Consider the following 26,765-nt stretch of genomic DNA (forward strand, 5'->3'; position numbering starts at 1 on the left):
GCCCGATTTTTTTTCACCATTTTAATAAATGTATTTCAATATATGGTGTCCTTTGTAATCCTACATTTATATTACTCATTTAAAAGTATTATTCTGACAAATGGGTCACAGCACAAAAGAACTCCTATACTAGAATTCTGTGGAATTGGCAAGTGCCTTCCTTGCTTAAAAATGTTTTAAGTATTAGTCATTGAATGCAAAAATGCAACTACAAAATAGGGATAAAATAATGTTCCCTCAGAAGCTATTTTTTATGGGTTTTTTGTTTATTAAAAGAGATAAAATTCCCACAAAATTCATTCTTTATGAACAACAAACCATTACTTTTATGCACATTATGTAAGCTTCCCTAGTTCAAAAATATTAATGATAAATTATGCCTCATGACTTAAAAGAGAAATGACTACAAAATATTATTAATGAAGTTGGTTTGGATATGCCTATAGTATATGCTAGGCTTTTGATCAGTTTAGTGTACTATTTTATTTTATTTTATTTATTTTAATTGTTGTTCGAGTACAGTATTTTGCTTTTTACCCCCACCCCAGCCCACCTCCTGACGTACTCTTTTTTTTTGATGTGTTCTTCTGATTTAAGTCTGAGTTTCGCATGTTCACCTTAAGTTTGGAAAAACTAGAACAGGATATATTTGAAAAATACTATATATAATGGAAGAATGTGAATAATGGTTAGTTTGACCTCAGGAGTACAGTGAATCTTTGAGTAGAATGCATACCTGTTTAATAACACTAATTTTTAATCTGTTACAAGTAAAAGAAATATAAGGCAGCTTATGAGGCAACAAAGTATGATGACAAAGGCTTTGTAGTGGGCAATAAGAAACTTGGATTCTAGGTTTGCCATTAACCAGCTGCTACCATGGACATGAAAATTACACTCCCCAGAGGCTCAGTTATCAGAAGATGAATGACCAAAAATTTTACTTTAAATACCCTCTGACCCCATTAGAATGACACTGTTAAGTTTAAAGTATATATTATAAGAATTTCTTACTTTGCATAAGTAATACTCAAATTCATTAGAAATGTATATCTAATTGTGTCCATTGTAGGGACTATGATATCTTGAATCTTGGCAGATTTATCTCCTAAATTAGTACTTTTGATTAATTCATTCCAATGGAGCCAGCGACCTCGGTTTTTCAACTAAAAGAGAACATAAGTTTCAAAATATTATAACCATGCACTCACTACCTGGAGGCTCTTTTTAACACAGTTATCATATTTGCTTTAAGAAATGCTATAGTCTTTCCACTTTTTAGTATGAAGTAATAGTTTCATTCAAAATAGTGTATAAAATACTTTAAAGTCATGAAGCAGCTTAATAAACACCCATGAATACACTATCTAAGAAATATATTTTTCTTCAGATTAATTATCCTTTTCAATGATAATGTGAACAATGTAACAAAGTTTAGTTGTCACAAATTCAACATATATAAAATTTCAAATATTTTTGCCTCTATGTCCTCTTAACACTCCAACCTTTCCAAAGCACCTTTAAAATGTCCTTTAGTACACACTAAATATTTATTTGAGAAGTACTGCCATGTAGCTCAAGTTACAATTTACAGAAGTTTAACTTCACATTTTCATATATTAAAGGGGCAATAATCTAACTAGAAACAAAATATCATGTGAACTCACTATGTTTGTTTCTCTAAAATTATTCTATTTCACAATTTGATCCAGGTTGGATATTCAGCAAGGACATATCAAAATGGCTGATCTGACTGTTACAGTATTGAAACTCTTCTGAACCAGAGGCTAAATAATAGCTGTTCTGTCACCATGAGTACCTCACTAATACATGCTTCCCTGACTCCTCTTCCATCGTTAGCTTCCTCTTCAGGTCACTACATCCTTCCCCAAAGATCCCAAGGCCTCCTACCATCAAGAAACAAAGGGGTTAAGGTATTGACTTCTGGCCAATACCTTAGGTAGATACACTTTGCCTCCTCACACAACCAAAAGAAGGACAACAACCAATTAAAAAAAAAAAGGCCAGAACTGCCAGAAAATTAAACTGTGTGGAAGTCCAACAACCAAGGAGTTAAAGAAGAAACATTCATCCAGACTGGTGTGCTGAGATGAAGAAATATGGTCCAAATGAAAGAATAGATAAAAATGCCAGAAAAATAACTAAGTGATGAAGAGATAGCCAACATATCAGATGCACAGTTCAAGACATTTGTATTCGGGATGCTCACAGAAATGGTTGAGTATGGTCACAAAATAGAGAAAAAAAAGTGAAGGCTATGCAAAATGAAAAAAAGAAAAACACAGGGAAAAACACCAATAGTGAAGAAAAGGAAACTGGGACTCAAATAAACAATTTGGAACAGAAGGAAGAAATAAACATTAAACTAGAAAAGAATGAAGAAATAAGAATTCAAAAAAATGAGGAGAGGCTTAGAAACCTCTGGGACAACTTTAAACATCCAACATCTGAATCACAGGTCTGCCAGAAGGAGAAGAGGAGGACCAAGAAATTGAAAACTTACTTGAAAAATAATGAAGGAGAACTTCCCCAATGCAATTAAGGAAATACACTTCTAGGAAGTCCAGGAAGCTCAGAGTCCCAGAGAAGTTGGACCCAAGGAAGTACACACCAAGGCACATCATAATTACACTACCCAAGATTAAAGAGAAAGAGAGAGCCTTAAAAGCAACAAGAGAAATGGAGACAGTTACCTACAAAGGAGTGCCCATAGACTCTCAGCTGATTTCTCAAAAGAAACCCTTCACACAAGAAGGGGCTGGAAAGAAGTATTTGAAGTCATGAAACAACCTACATCCAAGATTACTCTACCCAGCAAAGCTATCATTTAGAATGAAAGAGCAGATAAAGTGCTTCCCAAATAAGGTCAAGTTAAAGGAGTTCATCATCACCAAACCCTTATTAAATAAAATGTTAAAGGGACTTATCTAAGAAAAAGGTGATCAAAATTATGAACAGTAAAGTGACAATAAACTCACAACTATCAACAACTGGACCTTAAAAAAAAACACTAAACACACAACTAGAACAGGAATAGATTCACAGAAATGGAGATCACATGGAGGGTTATCAGCAGGGAGGGGAAGGGGAGACGATAGCGGAAACAGTACAGGGAATAAGAAGCATAATTTGTAGGTACCACATAGACAGGGGGAGGTTACGAATAGTATAGGAAATGTAGAAGCCAAAGAACTTACATGTACAACCCACAGACATGAACTAAAGGGGGCGGGTATGCTGGTGGGAGATGGGGTGCAGGGCAGAGGGGGAGAAAGGGGAGAAAAATGGGACAACTATAATAGCATGATCAATAGAATGTATTTAAAAGAAAGAAACAACAGGGTTAAAAACTGGCAAAGTATGGGGTCTCTTGGACCCTACTTCAGTACTATGGCTGGCAGCTAAGAATCTTTAACTATTTTTTAGAAAATTGTGTTTTAAGGGTAGTAATTTTGCAAGGTTGGCGGAATGTTTTATATTCTTAATATTTTAGGTTTCAGCTTTTATTTTTTCAAAGTTATATATGCACATATTATAGAGTAAAAAATTTTACAAAGTTAAGAAAAACTACAGTTGTAGTTTTTCTACCTCCTCTTACTGCTGCATCAAAATTAAAACTATAGAACAACCACTCTTGAGAATCACCTGAAGACTAACTGAACAGTATTCCTATCAAAGAAGAAGCCACAGAGAGATGTGATATGAGCTTCTCCCCCATCCACATGTGGTAATTAAGAATCAGGAGGGATATCTTGACTGCAGAAGTCCCCCCTGAGGAGAAAGGGGACCCACGCCACACCAGACTCCCCACCTGGACTACCAATGCCAGGGAAAGGAGTCCTCACAGCATCTGGCAATGAAAATCAGTGAGGATTCTGTCAAGGTGAGACAGGGCTGCTGGAGACACAGGTATCCACTTACAGGGCCTGAACACAGACTTACTCACAAGCATTTGAAAGTAGCTCAGAAAGTGCAAGGGACACACAGGGAAGAACTGAATTGTCTGGTTTCAGAGCCAGGGAGGGAAGGGCAGCTCTGTCCTGTATAGAAGTGTTAGCAGACAAAATTGTTTCCCTGTTGAGCCCTCCCCTCACCCAGCCTGCAAGCAAAGGAGGGCTCCACATCTCAGTCTCCATCAAATTGACTGACACTATTTGCTCCACCCTGGGGATTCCCTGGAAACCTGCCCCACTCAACTCATTCACAGGCCCAGATCTCTTTCAGCAGCTCTTCTTCACAAGCAGTCTGTGTCAACTGGTGCTGTGGACTTTCCTAAAATCTCTCAAAGGTCCACAAACTCATACAAGCAGTAACTAGTCTCAACTTGTCCCTTACTACTTGCTAAGTGGCCCCAAGGCTAGCACTAATGGCAGCTGGCCTCAGTTTGCAGCTGACCCTCTCAGCCCAGCACAGGTGGCAACCATTTGCAGATCACTTTGTATCTCCTCCCAAGTAGCCCTGGACTAGACACAGGCAACAGCACACCCTGGCCTGAAGCAGAGCCTCTCCCAAGATGGCTCAAAACCAATACACTCAATGGCTGGCTTCAGACAACACCAGAACACTATCCAATTAGCTCCACAAACAACGTATCCAAAGGGTAAGCTTGGCAGGGACTAGAGTCCTGCTAAAGTGAATCCTTCTCCTTGGGGTCTGCCCCTGAACAGCTCATCACTGTCATTTCTTGCAGCCAGTTAGTCTGAGGGCCAAGCCCACCCCCTCTCCGATGTTTTAATAGCAATTAAGCCTCAACTATTGCAGAAGGGCACACACAACCCACATGAGGCATATCCCTGGAGCACCCAGCTCGGGTGACTGAGAAGACTGTATCACTGGGCCCTATAGAACTCACAACATAAAACCACTCCACCAAGACCAGGAGAATTGGCAGATCTACCCAACACAGTCAAATTTCGCTTCTCAAATGTCTCCCATTTCAAATAATTTGGTTCTTGACCAAGTTACTCATGGGAAAAATGTTTTGGTTGTCAAACAAAACTTCATTTCTCGGCCTGATGAACCTTTCATGTTGATACTGCTACCAGTAGTATCTGGTAGCAGGACCTTGGGAGTTAGGGGGTCCCTCTGTCACAGCAGATTCTTTGTTCACTACCAGGAAATTATGGCTCTCAATGCCAGAATGTGGTGAAAAGGAAAGGAACTATTTATTCAAAAGTTATACAAATTTAGAGTAATGGCAGAATGTCACCATTAAATAGTGGAAGTTCCTTAAAATGCCCACAAACAGACACAGTCCTTCCTTCCCCCTTTTGCCCAGTTAGGCCACTCAGGGGTACCGTATCTCAGGGAAAAAAATAGAAATCCATGACTCAGGTAGCATCCGATTCCTCTCAGTGGTCTGTGCTTGGCTTGCAGACCTCCTGTGATTCCCAGCACCATCATCAAAAACAAAACAATTGGGAGGACTTCTGGCCAAGATGGAGGCATAGGTGGAAATACTATACCTCCTCACACAACCAAATTTAAGGACAACAAAGATTTAGAAACAAAAACACAACCAGAATAGACAGAAATTTGAACTGTACCAAAGTCCAACAACAATGAACCATTCATCCAGACTGGTAAGAGGGGCAGAGTCAGCAGCGAGCTGAGAGGGGTCCTAGAAGGAAGAGGCGGTGGTTAGCAGAATTGGGCAGAGGGAGGAAACGAGGCTCACAAGGTGATTGGCTGACCAACGACACACATTTGCATGCAGGTAAACCAGGCAAAAAAAAAAAAAGGGCAGTGAGAAACACTGTGCAACCCAGGGCCCCAGTGATGCGAAATAAAGCCTAAGAGCACTGATTGGAAAAACTTTCGGAAATTGAGGTGCCGGGAGTGGCTCCCAGCCTCACAGGAGAGTTCGTTGGAGAGATCCACAGAGTCCTTGAATGTACACAATGTTCCCACCCACCCAGGAACCAGCACCAGAAGGGCCCAATTTGTTTGTGGGGAGTGGCAGAGGGGACTGAAATTTGAGAGAGAGTAGAACAAATGCCATTTATCCCTCTCTGACCCCGCACCCAGTCACAACCCAGCGACCTGGCTGACCTGCCCCGGTGAACACCTAAGCTTTTGCCTCTCACACCTAACAAGCACAAACAGACCAAAATATTATGGCTCAAGCAGAAGAACAGCTCAAAGCCCCAGAGCCAATACTTCTAAGCAACCAAGAGATAGCCAACCTATCAGATGCACAGTTCAAAATATTGATGATCAGGATGCTCACAGAACTGGTTGATTTTGGTCACAAATTAGATAAAAAAATGAAGGGTACACTAAGTGAAATGAAAGGAAAAGCACAGGGAACCAATAGTGATGGGAAGGAAACTGGGACTCGAATCAATCAAGTGGACCAGAAGGAAGAAAGAAACATCTAATCAGAAAAGAATGAAGAAACAAGAATTTAAAAAAATGAGGAGAGGCTTAGGAACCTCCAGAACATCTTTAAAAGTTCCAACATCCGAATTATAGGGGTACCAAAAGGAGAAGAAGAAGAGCAACAAGTGGAAAGGTTATTTGAACAAATAACAAAGGAGAACTTCCCCAATCTGGCAAAGGAAATAGATTTCCAGGAAGTCCAGGAAGCTCAGAGAGTCTCAAAGAAGGTGTACCCAAGAAGGAACACACCAAGGCACATAAGAATTACATTACCCAAGGTTAAAATGAAGGAGAGAATCCTAGAAGCAGCAAGATATAAAGGGACAGTCACCTACAAAGGAGTTCCCATCAGATTGTCAGCTGATTTCTCAAAAGAGACCTTACAGGCAAGAAGGGGCTGGAAAGAAGTATTAAAAGTCCTGAAAGGCAAGGACCTACATCCAAGATTGCTCTATCCAGCAAAGTTTTCATTTAGAATGGAAGGACAGATAAAGAGCTCCTCAGATAAGGTCAAGTTCAAGGAGTTCATCATCACCAAGCCCTTATTATATGAAATATTAAAGGGACTTATCTAAGAAAAGGAAGATAAAAGATGTACAGTAAAATGACAGCAAACACAATTATTAACAACTACACCTAAAAAAAAAAAACAAAAACAAACTAAGCAAACAACTAGAATAGGAACAGAATCAGAGAAATAAAGATCACATGGAGGGTTATCAATAGAGGAGTGGGAAGGGGAGTGGGGGCAAAAGGTACAGAGAATAAATAGCATAGATGGTAGGTAGAAAATAGACAGAGGGAGGATCAGAATAGTATGGAAAATGTAGAAGCTGAAGAACTTATATGTATGACACATGGACATGAACTAAAGGGGGAGAATGTGGGTGGGAGGGGGTATGCAGGCCATTAAGGGGGGAAATGGGACAACTGTAATAGCATAATCAATAAAATATATATTTTTTAAAATGCAATCTTCCCAGTTGCAACAACACAAATGGCCCCAGACAATATTCTGCTAAATGAAGTAAGTCAGAGAGAGAAAGACAAATACCATATGATTTCACTTATATGTAAAATTGAAAAACCTAAATAAACAAAACACAAACAAACTCATACAGAAAATATGTCGATCCTTGCCAGATGGGAGGGGGTTGGGGGGATGAATGAAAATGTTGAAGGATTAAGCAATACAAATTGGGAGAGAGAAGATGGCGGCCAAGTAGGTGGAAGCTGAGTTCACTTGCTCTTGCCCCGCACTCAGATTCTCTCTCAACTTATCTTCTAACAAATAACATGAACAATCAACTGAATTGCTGATATGACATTTGGAAGCTAAGGAGTACAGAAGACACTTCACAATGGGTGGTAAGGAGATTTTATAAGTGGAAGAGGAAATACCCTATGCATGCCACTTACAGCCATGGAGAAACTAGTTAGAAATTGCAGGTTTGTGACTCCCTCACCTCCCAGGGCAGGGAAACCTCAGAAAACTGAGCCAGGATGCAGGCTACGCATAAACAGCAGGTAGCACCTCCATAGCTACAGAGCTAAATGCAAACCAGGAGTATGCCAGAGAAAGAGAGGGACTTTATCACCCAAAAGGATCAGGGACTACACCTGGGTCAGGCAGAGGCAGGCTGCAGCCAGTTGTGACTGTGAAAGACATTTAGCTTTTTGAAGAGGTGGTGTGTGTGATGAACTGGACAGTACTTGGTACTGCAGAAGGTGTGCCACAGAGAGATTTTTTAAAAGGGGAGCTGAAGCATGAGGAGCAGGAACCCTGTGCCATGCTACTCAGCCAGCAAAGGGACAAGACGGAAAGCACAGTTCGCTCCCATAGTATACAGCTGGACAAAGAGATCAGAAAGTTTTGCAGCAAAGGGACTAACCACCCAGCCCAGTGTGGTTAGCAAGCCGGGGTTTATACAAAATGGAGAGTTCAGGACTGTGTCTACAGCAAGGACAGTGGGCTGGGATTTAGACAAGCAAGAGTGGAGCACCCAAGACTATTTACAGCCCGGAAGAAAGCCCTTACCTGGCAAAGTCCAAACCTCTAGAAAGGGAAGGACATACCCAGTCCCCATGTCCTGCAGGATTGCAAGTACCAGATCTAGTGGGGAAGCTCTGTAGAACAGGCAGGACAGGCTCAAGAACCCCCTGCAGGGTGCATATCTGCAGGCAAAAGACAGACAGAGGAACACCAAAAGGGCCAATTTTCTACTTCTCTCAAGGAGGCAAAATACATTGATTCCTAAGGCCCTATTCCACCAAGGCCAGCAAGGCAGGGAGATCAGAAATCAGAGCAGCAAGGGATAATCAGGGTCCCACCCAGCCTCAGCTCACACACAGAGCTACCATCAGCATCAAGCAGGAAAGAGTTGTCCTTCTTACACAGATTGGCCCCTCCCTTGAAATGGACAATAAGTTCATCAGAAACTATGCATTATCGGAAATGAACTGGAACAGACCAAGACAGGTGGCACAGGGGCAGGGAAACGCATCCACAATCTTCCCAGAAGGCTGAACAGCACCTCCCAAGGCAGACCCACAGGTCTGACCCTTCCAATTACAATAGGAGCCCCCTTTAGAGGCAGCTGAAGTTGGTACATGAGGTGCTGCCAGAATGGATGACCCACACCTATACCTAGAACTGGAAAAAAAAAAAAAAAGCCAGAGATGGATCCAGAAGAAGACAGAAGGCAAACACCAAACTCTGCTAAGATGAATTCCACTTGGTTCTTCTTCAGAATTTGTTATTTTTTTCTCTCACATAGCCTTTTAACATTTCTTCTTTTTCTTCAGTTGTATTCCAACAAATTCACTAATTTTTTGTCTTTTCTTATTCTTTTTAGTTAGATTTTTGTATTTTTATTTCAAATCTCACATTGTAACTTCCCCTTGTCTTACTCCATTTCACCTTCTTCCTGCCCTTTCTTATTTTTAAGTTTTATTTCCCCCTTTCTATGCCTTGTTCCTTCCTATTCCTTATTCTTACTATTTCTCCTCCATCTATCCTCTGAAAATCACTTTTCTTTTTTTTTTAGTCTGCTCACATTCTTTTTCCCTTTCTTGTAATAGTCTAATTTTCTTTCTACCTTTATTAATTGTTGTTTGTTTGGCATGGGTATTGTGATTATTGGTGTTTTTTCTTCAGTGTTATTCCTATTTCTTCACTAGCTTTTTATTTAAAATCTCATAGATTACTCTCCTCCTGTCTTACTCCATTTTACTTTGTACTGCTCATGCTTATTTGAATTATATTTTTTACCTTTCTTAGCCAGGATTCTATTCCTTACTCTTATTATTTCTCTTCCCTCTCTCTTCCCAAAGTCATTACTCTTTACAGTAGACATATCGTATTATTTTTTCTCTTTCTTATAATACTCTTATTCTCTTTCTACTTTTATTAATCTTTTCTCATCTGTGGTTCTTATTGAGCATGTTGTGGTATTTTTTCAAGTTTGTTTCTGTTGATTTGCTATGTTTTTAAAATTTTATTTCAAGACATTATGTTATACTCTTCCCTTTTCTTAGTCCATTTTCCCATCTCCTTTCCTTTTTTACTTATGTCTTAAAATTTATTTTCTCCCTTTATTCTCCTTTTTTCTATTCCCTAGTCTTATTATGTTTCTTCCCTCATCCCTCTCAAAATCATTTTTCCTTCCTTTAGTCATCTCATATTCTTTCTTCCTACCTTATAATATTCTTAATCTTTCCCCACCTCTATTAATCTTTGCCCATTTGCTGTCAATAGTGCTGATGTAGTAGGGGGATGTTTTTGCTGGTGTGAGTTTGGTTTTCTGGGTAGTTTTGCTTTGTTCTGCCAGCACCTGTACAACACCATACAAGACATGGTGGGGGTTGTGACTCTCAGTCAGGCAGCCAGAGGGGAGAACCCACTAATGAATGAGCCATGAATATTCAAAGCCCAAGTAAAACAAGAGACTTCAAATAAACTGAATAAAGGTCATCCCCTAGAGCATCCATCCTAGAAGATCAAAAAGACTGCACCACTGAGTCCCACAGAACTCCTACCACAAAAGGCTACCCCATGAAGACAGGGAGTCAAAACAAACCAATCTGATACACAAGAACAAACAAAAAAAGTCACTTAAAATGGAGAGACAAAGAAACAACTCCCAATCAAAATGAAAAAAGGAATCCCCACAAAAAGACCTAAATGAAACTGAGGCAAGCAATCTATTAGACATAGAGTTCAAAACAATGGATATAAGGATGCTCAGAACTCAGTGAGAACAACAAGGAACTTAGTGGGAACTAATAACAACAAGGAACTTAGTGGGAACCAATCAGCATGAAAAAGGCCATAGAAACTAAGAATAAGAACCAGGAGGAAATAAAAAATACAATATGTGAAATGAAGACTACACTACAGGGAATTAAAATCAAGGTAGATGAAGCACAAGACTGAATCAATGAGCTGAAAGACAAGGTAGAAAAAAAGACAATTCAAAGCAACAAAATGAACAAGACTAAAAAAAGAGGATACTTTAAGGGAGCTTCAGGACAACATGAAATATAACGACATTCATATCATAAGAATACTAGAAGGAGAAAAGGAGCAAGGGATAGAAAACCTGTTTGGAAAAATAATGACAGAAAATGTCCTTATCTTGGTGAGGGAAAAAGTTACATAAGTTCAGGAAGCACAGAGGGTCCCAATCAAGATGAACCAAAAAAGGCCCACTCCAAGACACATTATAATTAAAATGGCAAAACTTAAAGACAGAGTGAATTGTAAAGGCAGCAAAGGAGAAACAGGAAGTAACACACCAGGGAGCCCCAGTAAGGCTAGCAGCTGACTTCTTAATGAAAAGAATACAAGCCAGAAGGAAATAGAAATATTCCAAGTAATGAAAAGGAAAGGCCTGCAACCAAGACTACTCTATCCAGCGAGGCTTTCAATTAAAATAGAAGGTGAAATAAGGAGTTTCCCAAACAAAAGAAGGCTCAAAGAATACACCTCCACCAAACAAGCACTGCAAGAGATGCTAAAGGGATTGCTTTAAGAAGAGGAAGAAAAAGAATGAGAGAGAGAGGAACACAGGTACTGAGGAAGTAAACTGGCAATGAATAAATACCTATCAATAATAACCTTAAATGTGAATGGATTCAATGCTCCAGTCGAAAGACAGAGAGTAGCTGAATGGATAAGAAATCATGACCCACACATATGCTGCCTACAAGAGACCCACCTCAGAACAAAAAAACCTACAGAGACTGAAAGTGAAAAAAATATTTCAAGCAAATGTACAGGAAAAAAAGCTGGGTGACAATATTCATAGCAGACAAAATAGACTTCAAAACAAAGGCCATAGAAAGGAACAAAGAAGGTCACTACATAATACTTAAGGGAGTTGTTCATCAGGAGGATGTAACCCTTGGAAGCATATATACACCCATCATAGGAGCTCTTAAATACTAAGGAAAATTCTGGAGGACTTTGAGAAGGAGCTTGACAGTAATACAGTCATTGTAGGAGATTTTAACACCCCATTGTCAACAATGGATAGATCTTCCAAACAAAGAATCAACAAGGAAATTCTAGCAATGAAAAAAAAATTCTTTAGATCAAATGGACTTAATTGATATTTACAGAACATTTCATACCAAAGAAGCAGAATATACATTGTTTTCAAATACACATGGATTAGTTTCAATGATAGATCACATGGTAGGACACAAAACAAACCTTAACGAATTCAGGAAAATTGAAATCATATCAAACATACTCTCAGATCACAATGACTTGAAACTAGAAACCAACCTCAAGAAAAAAAACTCAAAAACATTCAAATACATGGAGATTGAATAACGTGTTTTTTAAAATAATGAATGGATTAACAATGAGATTAAGGAAGAAATCAAACAGTATCTGGAAACAAATAAAGATTTCTGCACTGGAAGTTAAGAGTGCTTGGATCAAGTCCTGAACTCTTCTAGCCATTTGCCTTTATAGGTTTGTTTCTTAATCTATAAATCTTGAAATTTAGATAAAATTGTACCTAGGTTCCACCCAGATCTCATGAATTTGTTAAGTAAAATTTGCATGACTAAAATGATTATTCAAATGTTGCTGTTTAAAATAATCTTTTTGTAAGTCCTTTTTTAAAGTGCAGAAAATAGATTTAATTTAAACATGAAACTGTAAACTATTCTTAAAGAGGGTTTTTCTATCTTCCTACATATTACAAAAGGAGAAACTAAAGAGAAGGGACTACAATGCCACCCACAGGACACAAAATACCTCTAGGATGGGAATTCAGGAGTTTTGCTTGCTGATCTGATACTTTGTGGGTTATAGCTTATCATAACAATCATTTTATGTCATACCTCATACATGTAATCATAGACTAAGCCTTTTTCATCGAAGTTGCATTCCCATTTACCCACAGAGTGAGGCACTGGGTTGCTTTCATCTTTTCCCAATATGATTAATCGTAGGAAAGAATCAAAAACAACACGACCATCTGTATCACAACTTGCTCCAATGGACCAAATCAAAGAAAATATAAAGCAAGCCTGTTAGTAAAAAAAAGAACAATTAATTTAAATTATTAAAATAAGTTTTTCACAAGTTACATACAATTTAACATATTAAAGTCTAGGTACCCTACTTGGAAAAAAATTAGATCTATAAATAAAATTGACTGGAGCATAGCTAAACCACATGAAGAGTATTTCTCTGGCAATAGCTGCCTAAATTTAAAATGTCCATGCCAAGTAATCTAGCAATTTCTTTTTTGGGACTTTATCCTGAAATATATTCCCAAGTGTTAAAATGATATATGTATAAGAAAATTCACTGCAGCATTGTTTGTGATAGCAAAAGTTCAGAAGGAATTCAAATGTTCTTCAATGGGGATCTGCTTAATTGGGTTGTGCTACATACACTGGAATAAATTCAGCTAATAAAGAAGTAGGTAACTCAGCTGATAAAGAGTAATCTCCAAGATATATTGAGAAAAGATGCAAACAAGTATGTATGCTATGCTAATGTGTATAAAAAATGTAGAGAGAAGAATATTCATCAAATACCTCTAGAAGGCTGCCTAGGCACTGGTAATAGTCATTGCCCTGAAAGTGGCTGGGGAACTGGTATGAATGGAAAATCTACTTTTGCCTTTTGAATTTTACTCAAGACACATGCCTTATCTAGTTTTAAAATCCATCAAATATATGTATTTTTTAAAATATATTTTACTGATTATGCTATTACAGTTATACCAATTTTTCCCTCTTTGTCTCCCTCTATCCAGTACCCCCATTCCTTCCTGCAATCTCTCCCCTTAGTCCATGGGTCATACATATAAGTTGGTTGGTTACTCTATTTCCTATACTGTTCTTAACATCCCCCTGTCTATTTTGTACCTACTAATTTTTATTTCTTAATTCCTGCACCTTTTCCCCCCTTTTCCCCTTCCCCCTCCCAGCTGATAACTCTCCGAATGACCCCCATATCTATGATTCTGTTTCTGTTCTGCTTCTTTGCTTAATTGGTTTTTTTAGGTTCAAATATATTTTAAGAGAAAAAAATCCAACCAGGTTTCAATCTATATTAGTCCAAAAATGATTCTGAACCATTTAAATAACTTTAGGAATTTAGGTTTACAGACAGAATAAAAAATTTCAGGAAACATATAACATGAAAGTGATACAGGTAAACTATTCTGAGGACACTTTTATTTTATAGAAAAGTGATGCATTAGAAAGAATATTAAAAACTAGTTCTGAGAAAGGCAGTTCCAAACCTAGAGAGAAGAGGAGATATAAATAAATTATACTTCAAATATGTCTATTCGATTTCTTCTAAAGTGAAGGAAAATAATGACAAATGGGGAGGGGAAAGGAAGGGATTGGTATTACCAGTGAACCCTGGAATGTGGGGTGTCTGAGGTATATTTCCTGTGGGAACAAGATGTAGAGGAAACAGTAGGAGGAAACTACTATTACCATAGAATAGAAGAGAAGGTAGACTGAGTAGAGGGGATTAAGGCTTTAAGAATAAGGTGGTAGATGGGAAAGTAGCATATACCACGTAAGAAAGCAAAGCATCTCTTTCCTTTGGCTCCCTCACAGTCATGTTCTCTGGCCTTCTCTGACCTCTAGACATTAGCTAACCTGGACCACTGACTTCTCCCTACTCATGTGCTCTATGGATTCTGCCAGAAATACTCTACCTACCTGATTGGATGCCTGCTCCTTGTCTTTTGTAGCCAGCTTCTTGCAATGACATTCTGGCTTAACATTAAGACAAAATCAATTCACCTAAAATCCATATTGGATTAATAAAGTTCACATGGGATCACATTGTCACCTTAGTATTAAACAAATTATTATATTGTATCAATAACAGGGTATATTTGATCCATTCCAACATATTTTACTTTTTTAAAAAAGTGTGTTTTTTTAAAATCAAAATACCAGGTCAGGGAAACTTTAATGTCTTCAGCTGTTCAGTGCTCACCAAAAACAAACAAACAAACAAACAAAAAACAGTTCTACATCTTACAATGTTTTTCTCAGTACAAGTATCATTTGTCAGATGCATATTTCATTCTGTGATGAAAAACCACATTAAGAAAAAAACCAACCATAATCCAAACACGAATGTGCTTGCTTGTAGGATCATTTTCTAGCACATCACAGAGTAGTACTTCAAAGAGGCGAGTGAGAGACACAACCAAGTTGCTATCACTTGTAGGAATCAATTCCTGTAAAGTGAAAAGAATATATTTTCTTTCATCTTATTTGAAAAATAAAAGAAGATAAATATGTTAAAAGTGATAAAAGCAAACATTGTTTTTATAAGTTCTTTATAACATTTAAACTTAAAGAATTTAAACTGTATGCATGATTTTAAAAATCTCTTCAGGTCCCAGGATGGTGGAGGAATAAGTAGAAGCTGCACAAACCTCCTCCCAGGACCAAACTGGAATTACAAATAAATTAGAGAAAAATCATCCCGAGTAACCAACTGAACACTAGCTGGAGAGAAGCCTTATAATCACAGAGACAGACGAAGCCATATCACCACAAAAAGACTGGTACAAACTGCAGAGGAGGTGCAAGAGGGCTGGCTGGGCTCCCACAGGTGTCTGTTAAAGCTCCAGAGGGATATCTGAAACTTTAAAGTACCAGAGGGATATCCAGCCTACAGCACCAGATCCAGGAAAGGAACCCAAATAACATACAGCTAAGGAAAGCAGCAAGGTTTCTGTCCACCAGGGAGAGATGGCTGGAGACACAGAGAGCCTCTAAAAGGGCCAACACACAAAATTTCATTTGCAGCCATTAACCTGGGTTCTGACAGAGGGAGGACACAGTGGACTAGAGATGCATGAGGAGAGTCTGTGGGTGATGGCTCTGGGGAGAGATCTGAAGGAAAAGCTGTCAGGATCCCTGTGCTGAGTCATTCCCCATACTCTAGAAGCCATCTTTCTCAGGCAGAGGGCTCCTCTCCAAATGGCACCAGCCTGAGGGGAAGCAGTTGCACTCCCCACCACCTGCAGGAATTACTCTGCCCCACTCTGTGGAGCTTAAGCTGGGCTCCTGAGTACAGCTGGAGGTTGTTACCTCAGTGATTAAGTTTAACAACTAAGGCAGATTTCTGGAAGCTCTGAGACTTTAGCTGATCATCCCCCAACATTTACACACCCATCATAGGAGCACCTGACTACGTAAAGCATATATTGATAAGCATAAAGTGAAGATAAACAGAAATACAGTCATAATAGGGGATTTTAACACCCCATTTTCTTCAGTGGATGGATCTTCCAGATAAAATAGCAGTAAGAAGACAGTGGCATTAAATGACACACTAGATCAAATGGATTTAATTGATATCTTAAGATCATTTCACCCCAACACAGAAGAATATATATACTTCACAAGTGCACATGGAATGTTTTCTAGGATAGACCACATGTTAGGACAGAAAACAAGTCTCAATAAATTTAAGAAGATTGAAATCATACCAAGCATCTACTTCATATTAAGGGAGTTTTCCATCAAGAGGACATAATTTTTGTGAACATATATGCACCCAACATAAAACCACCTAAATACATAATGAAAATATGGAGGTCTTTAAGAAGCAGATAAACAGTAATGCAGTCATTATAGGAGATTTTAGCACCACATTGTCAACAATGGATAGATCTTCCAAACAAAGAATCCACGAGGATATTGTGTCATTGAACAACACTCTAGATCAGGATGTCCAACCTGTGGCCCAACACAAAATCATAAATTTACTTAAAACATTATCAAAATTTTTTGTAATTATGTGTCACAATGTAATTAATGTCATGGCCCAAAACAACTTCTTCCAGTGTGGCTCAGAGACACCCAAAGCTTGGACACCCCTGATCTAGATCAAATGAGCGTAATTGATATTTACAGAACATTTCATACTAAAGAAGCAGAATATACATTATTTTCAAATAAACATGGATCAGTTTCAATGATAGATCATATGGCAGGACAAAAAACAAGTCAACGAATTCAAGAGAACTGAAATCATATCAAGCATACTCTTAGATCACAATGACTTGAAACTAGAAACCAATGTCAAGGAAAAAAAAACTCAAAAAAGGAAAAGAGGAAGTAAAACTGTCATTATTTTCTGACAGCATGATAGTGTATATATGATATCCACCAGAAAACTACTCAACCTAATAAGTGAATTCAGCAAAAGAGCAGGATACAAAGTCAGTATTTAGAAAGCAATGGCATTTTTCTACACAAACAATAAATTATTAGAAAGAGAGACTGAGAACTTTCATTTACTATAGCAATAAGAACAACAAAGTACCTAGGGATAAGTTTAAGCAAGCATGTAAAAGATCTCTATTCAGAAAACTATAGAAAACACTGAAGAAAGAAATTGAAGAAGACATAAATAGATGGAAGTACATACCCTGTCATGGATTAGAAGAATTAACATCGTTAAAATGTCATACTACCCAAAGCAATCTATAGATTCAACACAATTCCTATTAAAATACAAATGGAATATTTCATATATCTAGAACAACTATTCCAAAAATTTATATGGTACCAAAAAAGACCCAAAGTAGCCTCAGCAATCCTAAGAACAAAGTTAGAGGGATTGCAATGCTTGATATTAAACTATAATACAAGGCCATTATAATCAAAGCAGTCTAGCACTGGCATAAGAATAGACATATAGATCAATGGAACCAAATAGAGAGCCCAGAAATAAATCAATGAGTCTATGGTCAATTAATATTTGACAAAGGGGGAATCATCATACAATGGAGTAAAAACAGTATCTTCAATAAATGCTGATGGTAGAGCTGAACTGTTATATGCAAAAAAAACAAACAAACAAAAGCTAGACCACCAACTTACACCATACACCAGAATAAACTCAAAATGGATAAAGAACATAAATATAAGTTGTGATACCATAAAAGTCCTAATAGAAAACATAGGCAGTAAAATTTCAGACAGTTCATGTAGCAATATTTTTGCTGGTATATCTCCTAGGGCAAGGAAAATAAAGGAAAGAATAAACAAATGAGACTTCATCAAATTAAAAAGTCTGCATGGCTAAAGAAAGCATCATCAAAATGAAAAGGAAACCACTGTATGGGAGAGTATATTTGCTAATGATATATTAGTGGTTTAAGGGTTTAATGATATATTTGAAGATATAAGGGTTTAATCTCCAAAATGTATAAAGAATGCATATGACTAAATACCAGGAAGACAAGCAACCCAATTAAAAAATAGGCAAAGGACCTGAACAGATACTTTTCCAAGGAGGATCTAGAAATGGCCCATAGGCATGAAAAAATACTCATCACTAGCCATCAGACAGGCAAATTAAAATCATAATGAGATATCACCTCACACTGGTCAGAACGGCAATCATTAATAAATCAACAAACAACAAGTGCTGGCAAGGATGTGGAGAAAGGGGAATCCTAGTGCATTGTTGCACAGACTGGTGCAGCCATTGTAAAAACCAGTATGGAGTTTCCTCAAAAAATTAAAAATAGAACTACCTCGTGACCTAGCCATTTTACTACTTGGAATATACCCTAAGAATCCCGAAACACCAATTGAAAAGAACTTATGCACTTCAATGTTCATAGCAATGCTATTTACAATACTCAAGTGTCCAAAACAGCCCAAGTGCCCATCAGTAGATGAGTGCATAAAAAAGCTGTGGTATGTGAGTGGAATACTACTCAGCAGAAAGAAAGAAGTTGTTCCTTTTTTGACAACATGGATGGAACTGGAGAATATTATGCTAAGTGAAAGAACCCAGACAGTGAAAGACATACCATACGTTCTCACTTATAAGAGGTATCTAATGAACAAAACAAACTAATGAGCAAAATAGAACCAGAGGCATGGAATCATGGAATAGACTGACAGTGGTAAGAAGGAAGGAGTTGGGGACTGTTTGAAAGAGGATAAGGGGATTAGTCAAAAAGCATATTTGAAGAACCCTTGGACATGGACAACAGTGTGAGGACTGACTAAAAGTGGGGGTAGACTGGGTGAAAGGTGACAAAAGAGGAAAAAAATTGGGACAACTGTAATAGTGTAAACAATAAAAAAGTTTTTAGATTTATTTTTTGATTTCCTCTTTGACAAAATGATTGTCAATTGTGTTATTTAGTTTCTTCTTCTTTGTGAATTTTTTTGTTTTCTTGCTGTTATTGATTTCTAGTTTCATTCCATAGTGGTTTGAAAAGTAGGTATAAATTCAGTCTTAAATTTGCTGACTTGTTTTGTGATATATCCTGGAGAATGTTATATATGTGCTTGAGAAGAATGTGTATTCTACATTAGGTGAAAATCTTTGAATATGTCTGTTAGGTCCATTAGTTTTATAGTGTTCAAACCCACTGTTTCTTACTGATTTTCTGCTGGATGTTCTATCCCATATGGAAACTAGGATATTGAAACCTCCACTATTATTGTATTGCTATTAAATTCTCTTCTCAGATCTTTCAATATTTGTTTTATATATTTATATGATCCAATGTTGGATGTATATATTTAAAACTATTATATTTTCCTATTGACTTAACCATATTTAACCATTATATAATGACCTACTTTGTCTCTAGGGACAATTTTAAGTATATTTTATTGATTATTCTATTACAGTTGTCCAATTTTTTCTCCCTTTTATTCCCTTCCACCCTGTACCCTCCACCCACCACCATCAGTCTCCCACCTTAGTTCATATCCATGAGTCATACATACAAGTTCTTTGGCTTCTCCATTTCCCATACTATTCTTAACCTATCCCTATTTTGTACCAGTCAATTATGTTTTTTATTCCCTGTGCCTTCTCCCTTTATTCTCCTCCCTCTCCCTCCCCAATGATAACTCTCCATGTGATCTCCATTTCTGTGACTCTGTTTCTATTTAGTTGTTTGCTTTTGTTTTTGTTTTTAGGTTTAGTTGTTGATAGTTTGAGTTCAATGTCACTTTACTGTTTGTATTTTTGTTCTTCTTTTTCCTAGAGAAGTCCCTTTAACATTTCGTATAATGAGGACTTGGTGAGGATGAACTCCTTGAACTTGACCTTATCTGCGAAGCACTTTATCTGCCCTTCCATTCTAAGTGATAGCTTTGCTGGATAGAGTAATCTTGGATATAGGTCCTTGCCTTTCATTACTTCAAATACTTCTTTCCAGCACTTCCTTGCCTGCAAGGTTTCTTTTGAGAAATCAGCTGAGAGTCTTATGGGAACTCCTTTGTAGGTAGCTGTCTCCTTTTCTCTTGCTGCTTTTTCCTTCCTTATCTTTAATCGTGGGTAATGTAATTATGACATCCTTGGTGTGTGCTTCCTTGGGTCCAACTTCATTGGGACTCTCTGAGCTTCCTGGACTTCCTGGAAGTTTATTTCCTTCACCAAATTGGGAAAGTTCTCCATTATTTTTTCAAATAAGTTTTTCATTTCTTGGTCTTCTCCTTCTGTCACTCTTATGATTTGGATGTTGGAACATTTAAAGTTGTTCCAGAGGTTCCTAAGCTTCTCCTCATTTTTTGAATTCTTGTTTCTTCATTCTGTTCTGGTTGATGTTTATTTCTTCCTTCTGCTCCAAACTGTTGATTTGAGTCCCGATTTCCTTAGCTTCACTGTTGGTTCCCTGCACATTTTCCTTTATTTCACTTTGCATAGCTGTCTCTTTTCCCTCTATCTTGTGGCCATACTCAGCTATATCTGTGAGCATCCCGATTACCAGTGTTTTAAACTCCACATCTGATAGGTTGGCTATCTCTTAGTTGTTGTTGTTGTTTCCTGGAGCTTTGATCTTTTCTTTCCTTTGGGCCATATTTTTTGTCTGGGTGTACCTGTTAAGTAGTAAGGGGCAGAGCCTTATGTATTCACCAGGGTGGTGCAACCCATATTGCTGTGTTGTGGCACTGTATGTAGGGCAGGAGTCCAAGAGAAAACAATGCCACTTGCTCAGCTTTCAGAAGACTTTCAGTTACTTCCTCTGCTACCCACAAGCACATTGGGCCCTTCTGGTGCAGATTCCCCAGGTGGGTGGGTTTGGGTACATTATAAGATGCTGTGGATCTCTCCTATGAACTCTCCTGTGAGGCTGGGAGTTTCTCCTGCTGCTTCAACCCACACGTGTTTTTTTCACTCAGAGGTTTTGAGGCTTTATTTCCCCCTGCTGGAATCCTGGGTTACACAGTCTGTCTTGCTTCCCAGTTTACTTAAAGTCTACTTGTCTGATATAATTATAGCCACCCTGCTTTCTTTTCAATATTCCATTTGCATGAAATACATTTATTCATTCCTTTGCTTTTAGCCTATGTGTGTCCTTGAATTTAAATTGAATTTTTTCTACACAACATATAGTTGGATGGATCTTGGTTTTTTTATTCCATTTAGGTTCACTGTATCTTTTACTGGGAAGTTTAACCCATTTGCTTTTAAAATAACTATTGATAAAGAAGGATGTACTATTGCCATTTTGTTAACTATTTTCTGCTTGTCTTGTCATTCTTTTGTTCCTCTTTCCTCTGTCATTTCTCTTTGTGTGACTTCTGTAGCTAGGGGCTTACATAAAAATTTTTATAACAGTCTATTTTAAGCTGATAGCAATGTAATTTTATTTGTGTAAAAGACCACCCCACATTTACCTCTCCTTTCTCCAAATTATATGCTATTGATGTCACAATTAACATGTTTTTATATTACCAATCCATTAACATAATTTAGTTATAGTTGGTTTTAATACTTTTGTCCTTTAATTTTTATAGTAGAATAAAAGCAATTTATTCAACACCATTATAGTAACATCCCCTTATCCACAGTTTCATGTTCTCTGGTTTCAGTCAAACATGGTCCATAATATTAAACAGGAAATTCCAGAAATACGCAACTTACAGGTTTTAAACTGTGCATCATTATAAATAGTATAATGAAATCTTATTCTGCCTTACTTTGTCCTGCCCAGGATGTGAATCATACCTTTGCTACCTGCAGATAGTCACTTAATAACTGTGTAGGTTATCAGATGGACTGTTATGATATCACAGTACTTCTCTTCAAGTAACACTTATTTTACTTAATAATGGCTCTAAGAGGTCAATAATAGAGATGCTAGCAATTAGGTATGCCATAGAGAAGTGATTAAGTACTTCCTTAAGATGAAAAGGTATGTATGAATGAAAAAAACATTATACACAGGCTTCAGTATGATCTGTGGTTTCAGACATCCACTGAGGGTCTTAGAAAATACCCCACATAGATAAGGGGGGAACCACTGTATCACAAAGCTTTAGTAATCAAAACAGTATGTTACTGACATAAAAACAAATGGAACAGAACAGAAACCCCAGAGATAAACCCAAACATGTACAGTCAACCAATCTTTGCTGAAGGGTACCATGAACACACAATGGGGAAAAGATAATCTGTTCAATAAGTGGCATTGGGAAAATTGTATATCCACATGTAAAAGAATGAAATTGGATCCTTATCTCATACCACACACAAATATCAATCCAAAATGGGTTAATGACTTAAATGTAAGACTTAAAACTACTAGAAGACCATAGTGTTCTCCTAGAAGACAACCATAAAACTCCTAGAAGAAAACATAGTGAATAAGTGCCTTGATATTGACCTTAGAAATGATTTTTCAAAATATGACACCAAAAGATCAAACAAAAGCAAAAGTTAAGAAGCAGGGCTACATCAAGCTAAAAGCACAGTAGCAAATGAAACAACAAAATGAAAGGCAACCTATGGATTGAGAGAAAATATTGCAAACCATATATCTGATAAGGGGTTAATATCCAAAGTATATAAAAAACTCATACAATTCAAAAGCAAAAAACACCTATCAACACAATTTAAAAATGGGTGAAGGACCTGAATAGATATTTTTTCCAAAGGAAATATACACATGACCAACAGGTGAAAAGGCATTCAACATGACTAATCATCATTGAAATGCAAATCAAAGCCATAATATGATATGACATCATACCTGTTATGGTGGCTATTATAAGAATAATTAAAGATAGCAAGTATTTGTCAGAACACAGAGAAAAGAAAAAATTTGTGCATTGTTGGTAGGAATATAAATTGGTACAGCCATTATGGAAACCAGCATGGAGGAACCTCAAAAAACTAAAACTAAAACTAGAACTGCCATATGATCCAACAATCCATCTTCAAGGGATATAACCAAAGAAAATGAAATCAATACCTCAAAGGGATATCTATATTTTTATGTTCATTGTAGTGTTATTCACAGTAGCCAAGATATGGAAACAAACTAAGAGTTTGTTGATGGATGACTAGATCAAGCAATTGTATTTTTATAATAGAACATTATTCAACCTTAAAAAGGGATCCTGCCATTTGCAACAACATGTATTAAAGAAGCTATTATATTAAGTGACATAAGCCAGACACAGAAAGGAATAAACTGCATGATCTCACTTACACGTGGAATCTAAAAGTTGAATACATACAACCAGAGAGTAAACTGTTGGTTACCAGAGGTAGAAAGATGGGGAAAATAGGGAGATCCGGACTAAAGGTCTAAAGTTGCAGTTATGTAGGATAAATAAGTAGAGAGATCTAATGTACAGCATGATGACTATAGGTAATAGTATTGATACAATACTGTATCAGTATTGGAAATTTGCTAAGAGAGTAGATTTAGGTATTCTTACCATACCTATACACATACACACAAAAATGGTAACTATTTGAGATGATATAATTATCTTGACTGTAGTAATAATTTTACTATTACTATTACTATTACTATTTGATATACATACTATATGTATATCAAATCATGATGTACAATTTATATATAATTTTTATTTTAAAATTTTTAAATAACACCCAGAGGGATAAATATTGATACACACACTTGAGTATAACTAGGGGAATCTGAATAAGATCAGTAGAGAGTATGAACATCAATATCCCCTTGTGATGTAATATAGTCATGCAAAATGTTAACATTGAGGGAAATTGGGTAAAATGTACATGGAATTTCTATTATTTCTTTAACTTCTTTTTAAAAATTGTTGTTCAAGTACAGTTGTCTCCATTTTTCCCCCTTTACTCCCTCCTACCGCACCTGTCCTTGCCTCCCACCCTCGATCCCGCCCCCTTTGGTGAATTTCACTTATTTCTTAAATCTGCATGTGAATCACTGATTGTCACAATAAGCACTTCATTTTTTTACACGAACACTATACGTCTAAGGAGAAACTGATTTTAGTTATTTATCTTGCAATTGAGACTGTAGACTTAGTCAAATTGAATGAAAACTAAAGAAACTTAGAAACAAGTGGGTCAGAAGATTATAGTGTTACCTTGCATTTTTTCTTACGAAGCATTAAAGTGGGTGGTATTAACCAGTCAAAAAGTCCTCTTAGAAGAGCCTGATGATCTGGTTCCTGTAAAGGTTCTGTCAGTGAACTCAGCCATGAAGACACAAGTGGATCCCATCCTAACTGTGAGGGTTCCAAGTAAATCATGCCACAGCGGCTTACTGTGGCAGGCTAGAGAAAAAAAGATCAATTTTCTTTTTCCAATGTTGCTTTTATATCATCAGTACCTAGCAGTTATTAGCTGCTACTTTGCATGATTTATAAGGCTCTTCATGACCTGGTCTCTTATCTTTCTCTATATAGCTTCACATACATTGGACAAAAGAACTATTGGAAGTTATAGTTCTCCAGGCATATTGTAACTTCAGGTCTTTGTATTTTGTCATGACTTGGAATGCCTGACTCCAGCCAATCTTCCTGGAGAAGTCTTATCCCTCAAAACCAGATAAAACCCTCAAAAGTTTTCCATGGTCCTCCCTATCCATTCTTCTTTGGGCACCCACCCTCTCCATATTCTTTCAATACTTACATGTAGCTCTATATTGGAATTATTTATTATCATGTGTCTCATCCTCCCTAAATGAGCATATACTGTGTTTTATTCATCTTTGTATTCCTAGTACCTAATTCATCTTCTGAAACATAATAAAAAAACTTATTGACTAAGTAAATGAATGAATAAACAAACAAATTAACAAACTACTATTATATTAAATCATGAACTTACTGAGGCCTGGGAAAGATCCATTACTTCAAAGATGAGGCTCATTTGAGGAGACATCTGAATGATTTCTCCACTCATAAGGCAGAGCTAAAAGCAATTATTTTTCAAATGTTTATGTAAAAAATTCTCAAACTTCTCAGATGAAAATTTATTCTAGTTATAAGATCATGTATATCCTATGATATGATGTAAAAGTATTAGCTTGAAAGATAGAATATTATAATTAAAGGTCTAATTCTGTCAATTACTTAGTAGGTAAGCAAATATATAACATCTCTGAGTCTCAGCTTCTTCATTTATAAACAGGGAGAATTTCTCTCTCATATAGTTAGGGGCAGGGGAACTATATGACATACTGTAAAAACTGTAAAATACTATGTAAATTTCAGTTCTTGTTATTAGTAAAATTATATGAAATACTCCTGATTTTATAAAGTTATCAGAAGACCTTTTTATTAATTAAAAAAGAGTGGAAAAAATAATTTGAACACTCATATACCTATCTCCTAGTCTTATGAATTATTATTTTTCCATATTTGCTTCATCTTTTAAAAAAGTATTATAAAGAACACTATATATCATGACATTGTACATCCAGATATGCCAATATTCATCTAAAAAATAGGGACTTTTCTATGTCACCACAATAACATGTGGTGACTAACAAAAATTTCAATAATTGTTTAATATCAATGACTCATCCAATACTTAAATTTCCTCAGTTGTACCAAAAATGTCTTTTCAGGTGATTTATTCAGAGCAAAATACAATCAATGACCACGCATTGTGTCTGCTATGCCCCTTTGGTCTCTTTTAATCTAAAACATTCCTTTTTGATAAAATATGTAAAATTTGTATTTATCAACTGCTCCCTTTCTGCCAAACTCCTTTCTTGTCCATTATTTTTTTAAGAGATTGCTATTTATTTATTTCCCAAAGAGGGGAAAAGAGGAAGAAAGAGAGTGAGAGAAACACTGATGCGAGAGAGAAACACCAACTTGTTGCCTCTTGTATGAACTCCAACCTGGGACCTGCAGCCCAGGCATGTACCTTAACTGGGTATTGAACCAGCAACCTTTTGCTTTGCAGAACAATGCCCAATCAACTGAGCTACAGTGGTCAGGGCTCTTGTCTATTGTTATGCAAGCCATTCTGTCTTCTTCATCTCTCTGGCTTCTAACTTTGGAATTATCATTAAATTTTAATAATTTTAACAATTACTATTAATTGTTGACATTCCAAATTAATTTCATTAGTAAGTCTTTTAAATTCTTCCTACTCATTCATTTTTCAGTGTTTCTTCTATGCTTCTACCATTATCACTTTAGTCCCAGTTTTGCCCCTATCTAGTTATGTGAGGTCTATCCAGAAAAGGTCCAACCATCGGCAATATAATGAGAAATATTTGTACAACACTGATGTAACCTGGCAGCCAAGGAGAGTGGACAGGAATGCGCATATAGAAAACAATAATGCCTTCACTGTCCTAATCGGTACAGGTGGTTGACACCATTGAGTGAGCATGTGTACTCTGTGGCCATCCCATGCAAAATGACTGAGTGAGTAGGACAATGAATCTACATCAAATTTTGCGTTAAGCTTGAACATTGCTCCATAGAAACTATTTGGATGATTCAGAAGGCCACAGCTATGGGCAACTGGTGATTGGCAGCTTCATCATGACAATGCGCCCACTTCTGTATCACAACTCATGCAGAGATTTTTGGTGAAACATCTAATC

The 26,765-nt window shown here is 37.0% G+C and overlaps 1 protein-coding gene across 1 annotated transcript in view; it reads right to left on the reverse strand.

The window, feature by feature from the left end:
- Positions 1-26,765, reverse strand: part of DNAH12 (dynein axonemal heavy chain 12) — a 234,256-nt gene that overhangs the window by 97,870 nt on the left and 109,621 nt on the right. The window contains exons 33-37 of the mRNA XM_037040727.1: positions 25,028-25,111; positions 24,283-24,471; positions 15,021-15,140; positions 12,760-12,948; positions 1,015-1,166 (exon numbers count right to left, since the gene is read on the reverse strand). Coding sequence (XP_036896622.1) covers positions 1,015-1,166; positions 12,760-12,948; positions 15,021-15,140; positions 24,283-24,471; positions 25,028-25,111 — 734 coding nt within the window. The remainder of the gene's footprint in view (positions 1-1,014; positions 1,167-12,759; positions 12,949-15,020; positions 15,141-24,282; positions 24,472-25,027; positions 25,112-26,765) is intronic.

This window comes from Sturnira hondurensis, unplaced genomic scaffold, assembly GCF_014824575.4.
Source record: "Sturnira hondurensis isolate 20B ecotype Veracruz unplaced genomic scaffold, ASM1482457v3 Scaffold0002840, whole genome shotgun sequence".
Classification (NCBI taxonomy): domain Eukaryota; kingdom Metazoa; phylum Chordata; class Mammalia; order Chiroptera; family Phyllostomidae; genus Sturnira; species Sturnira hondurensis.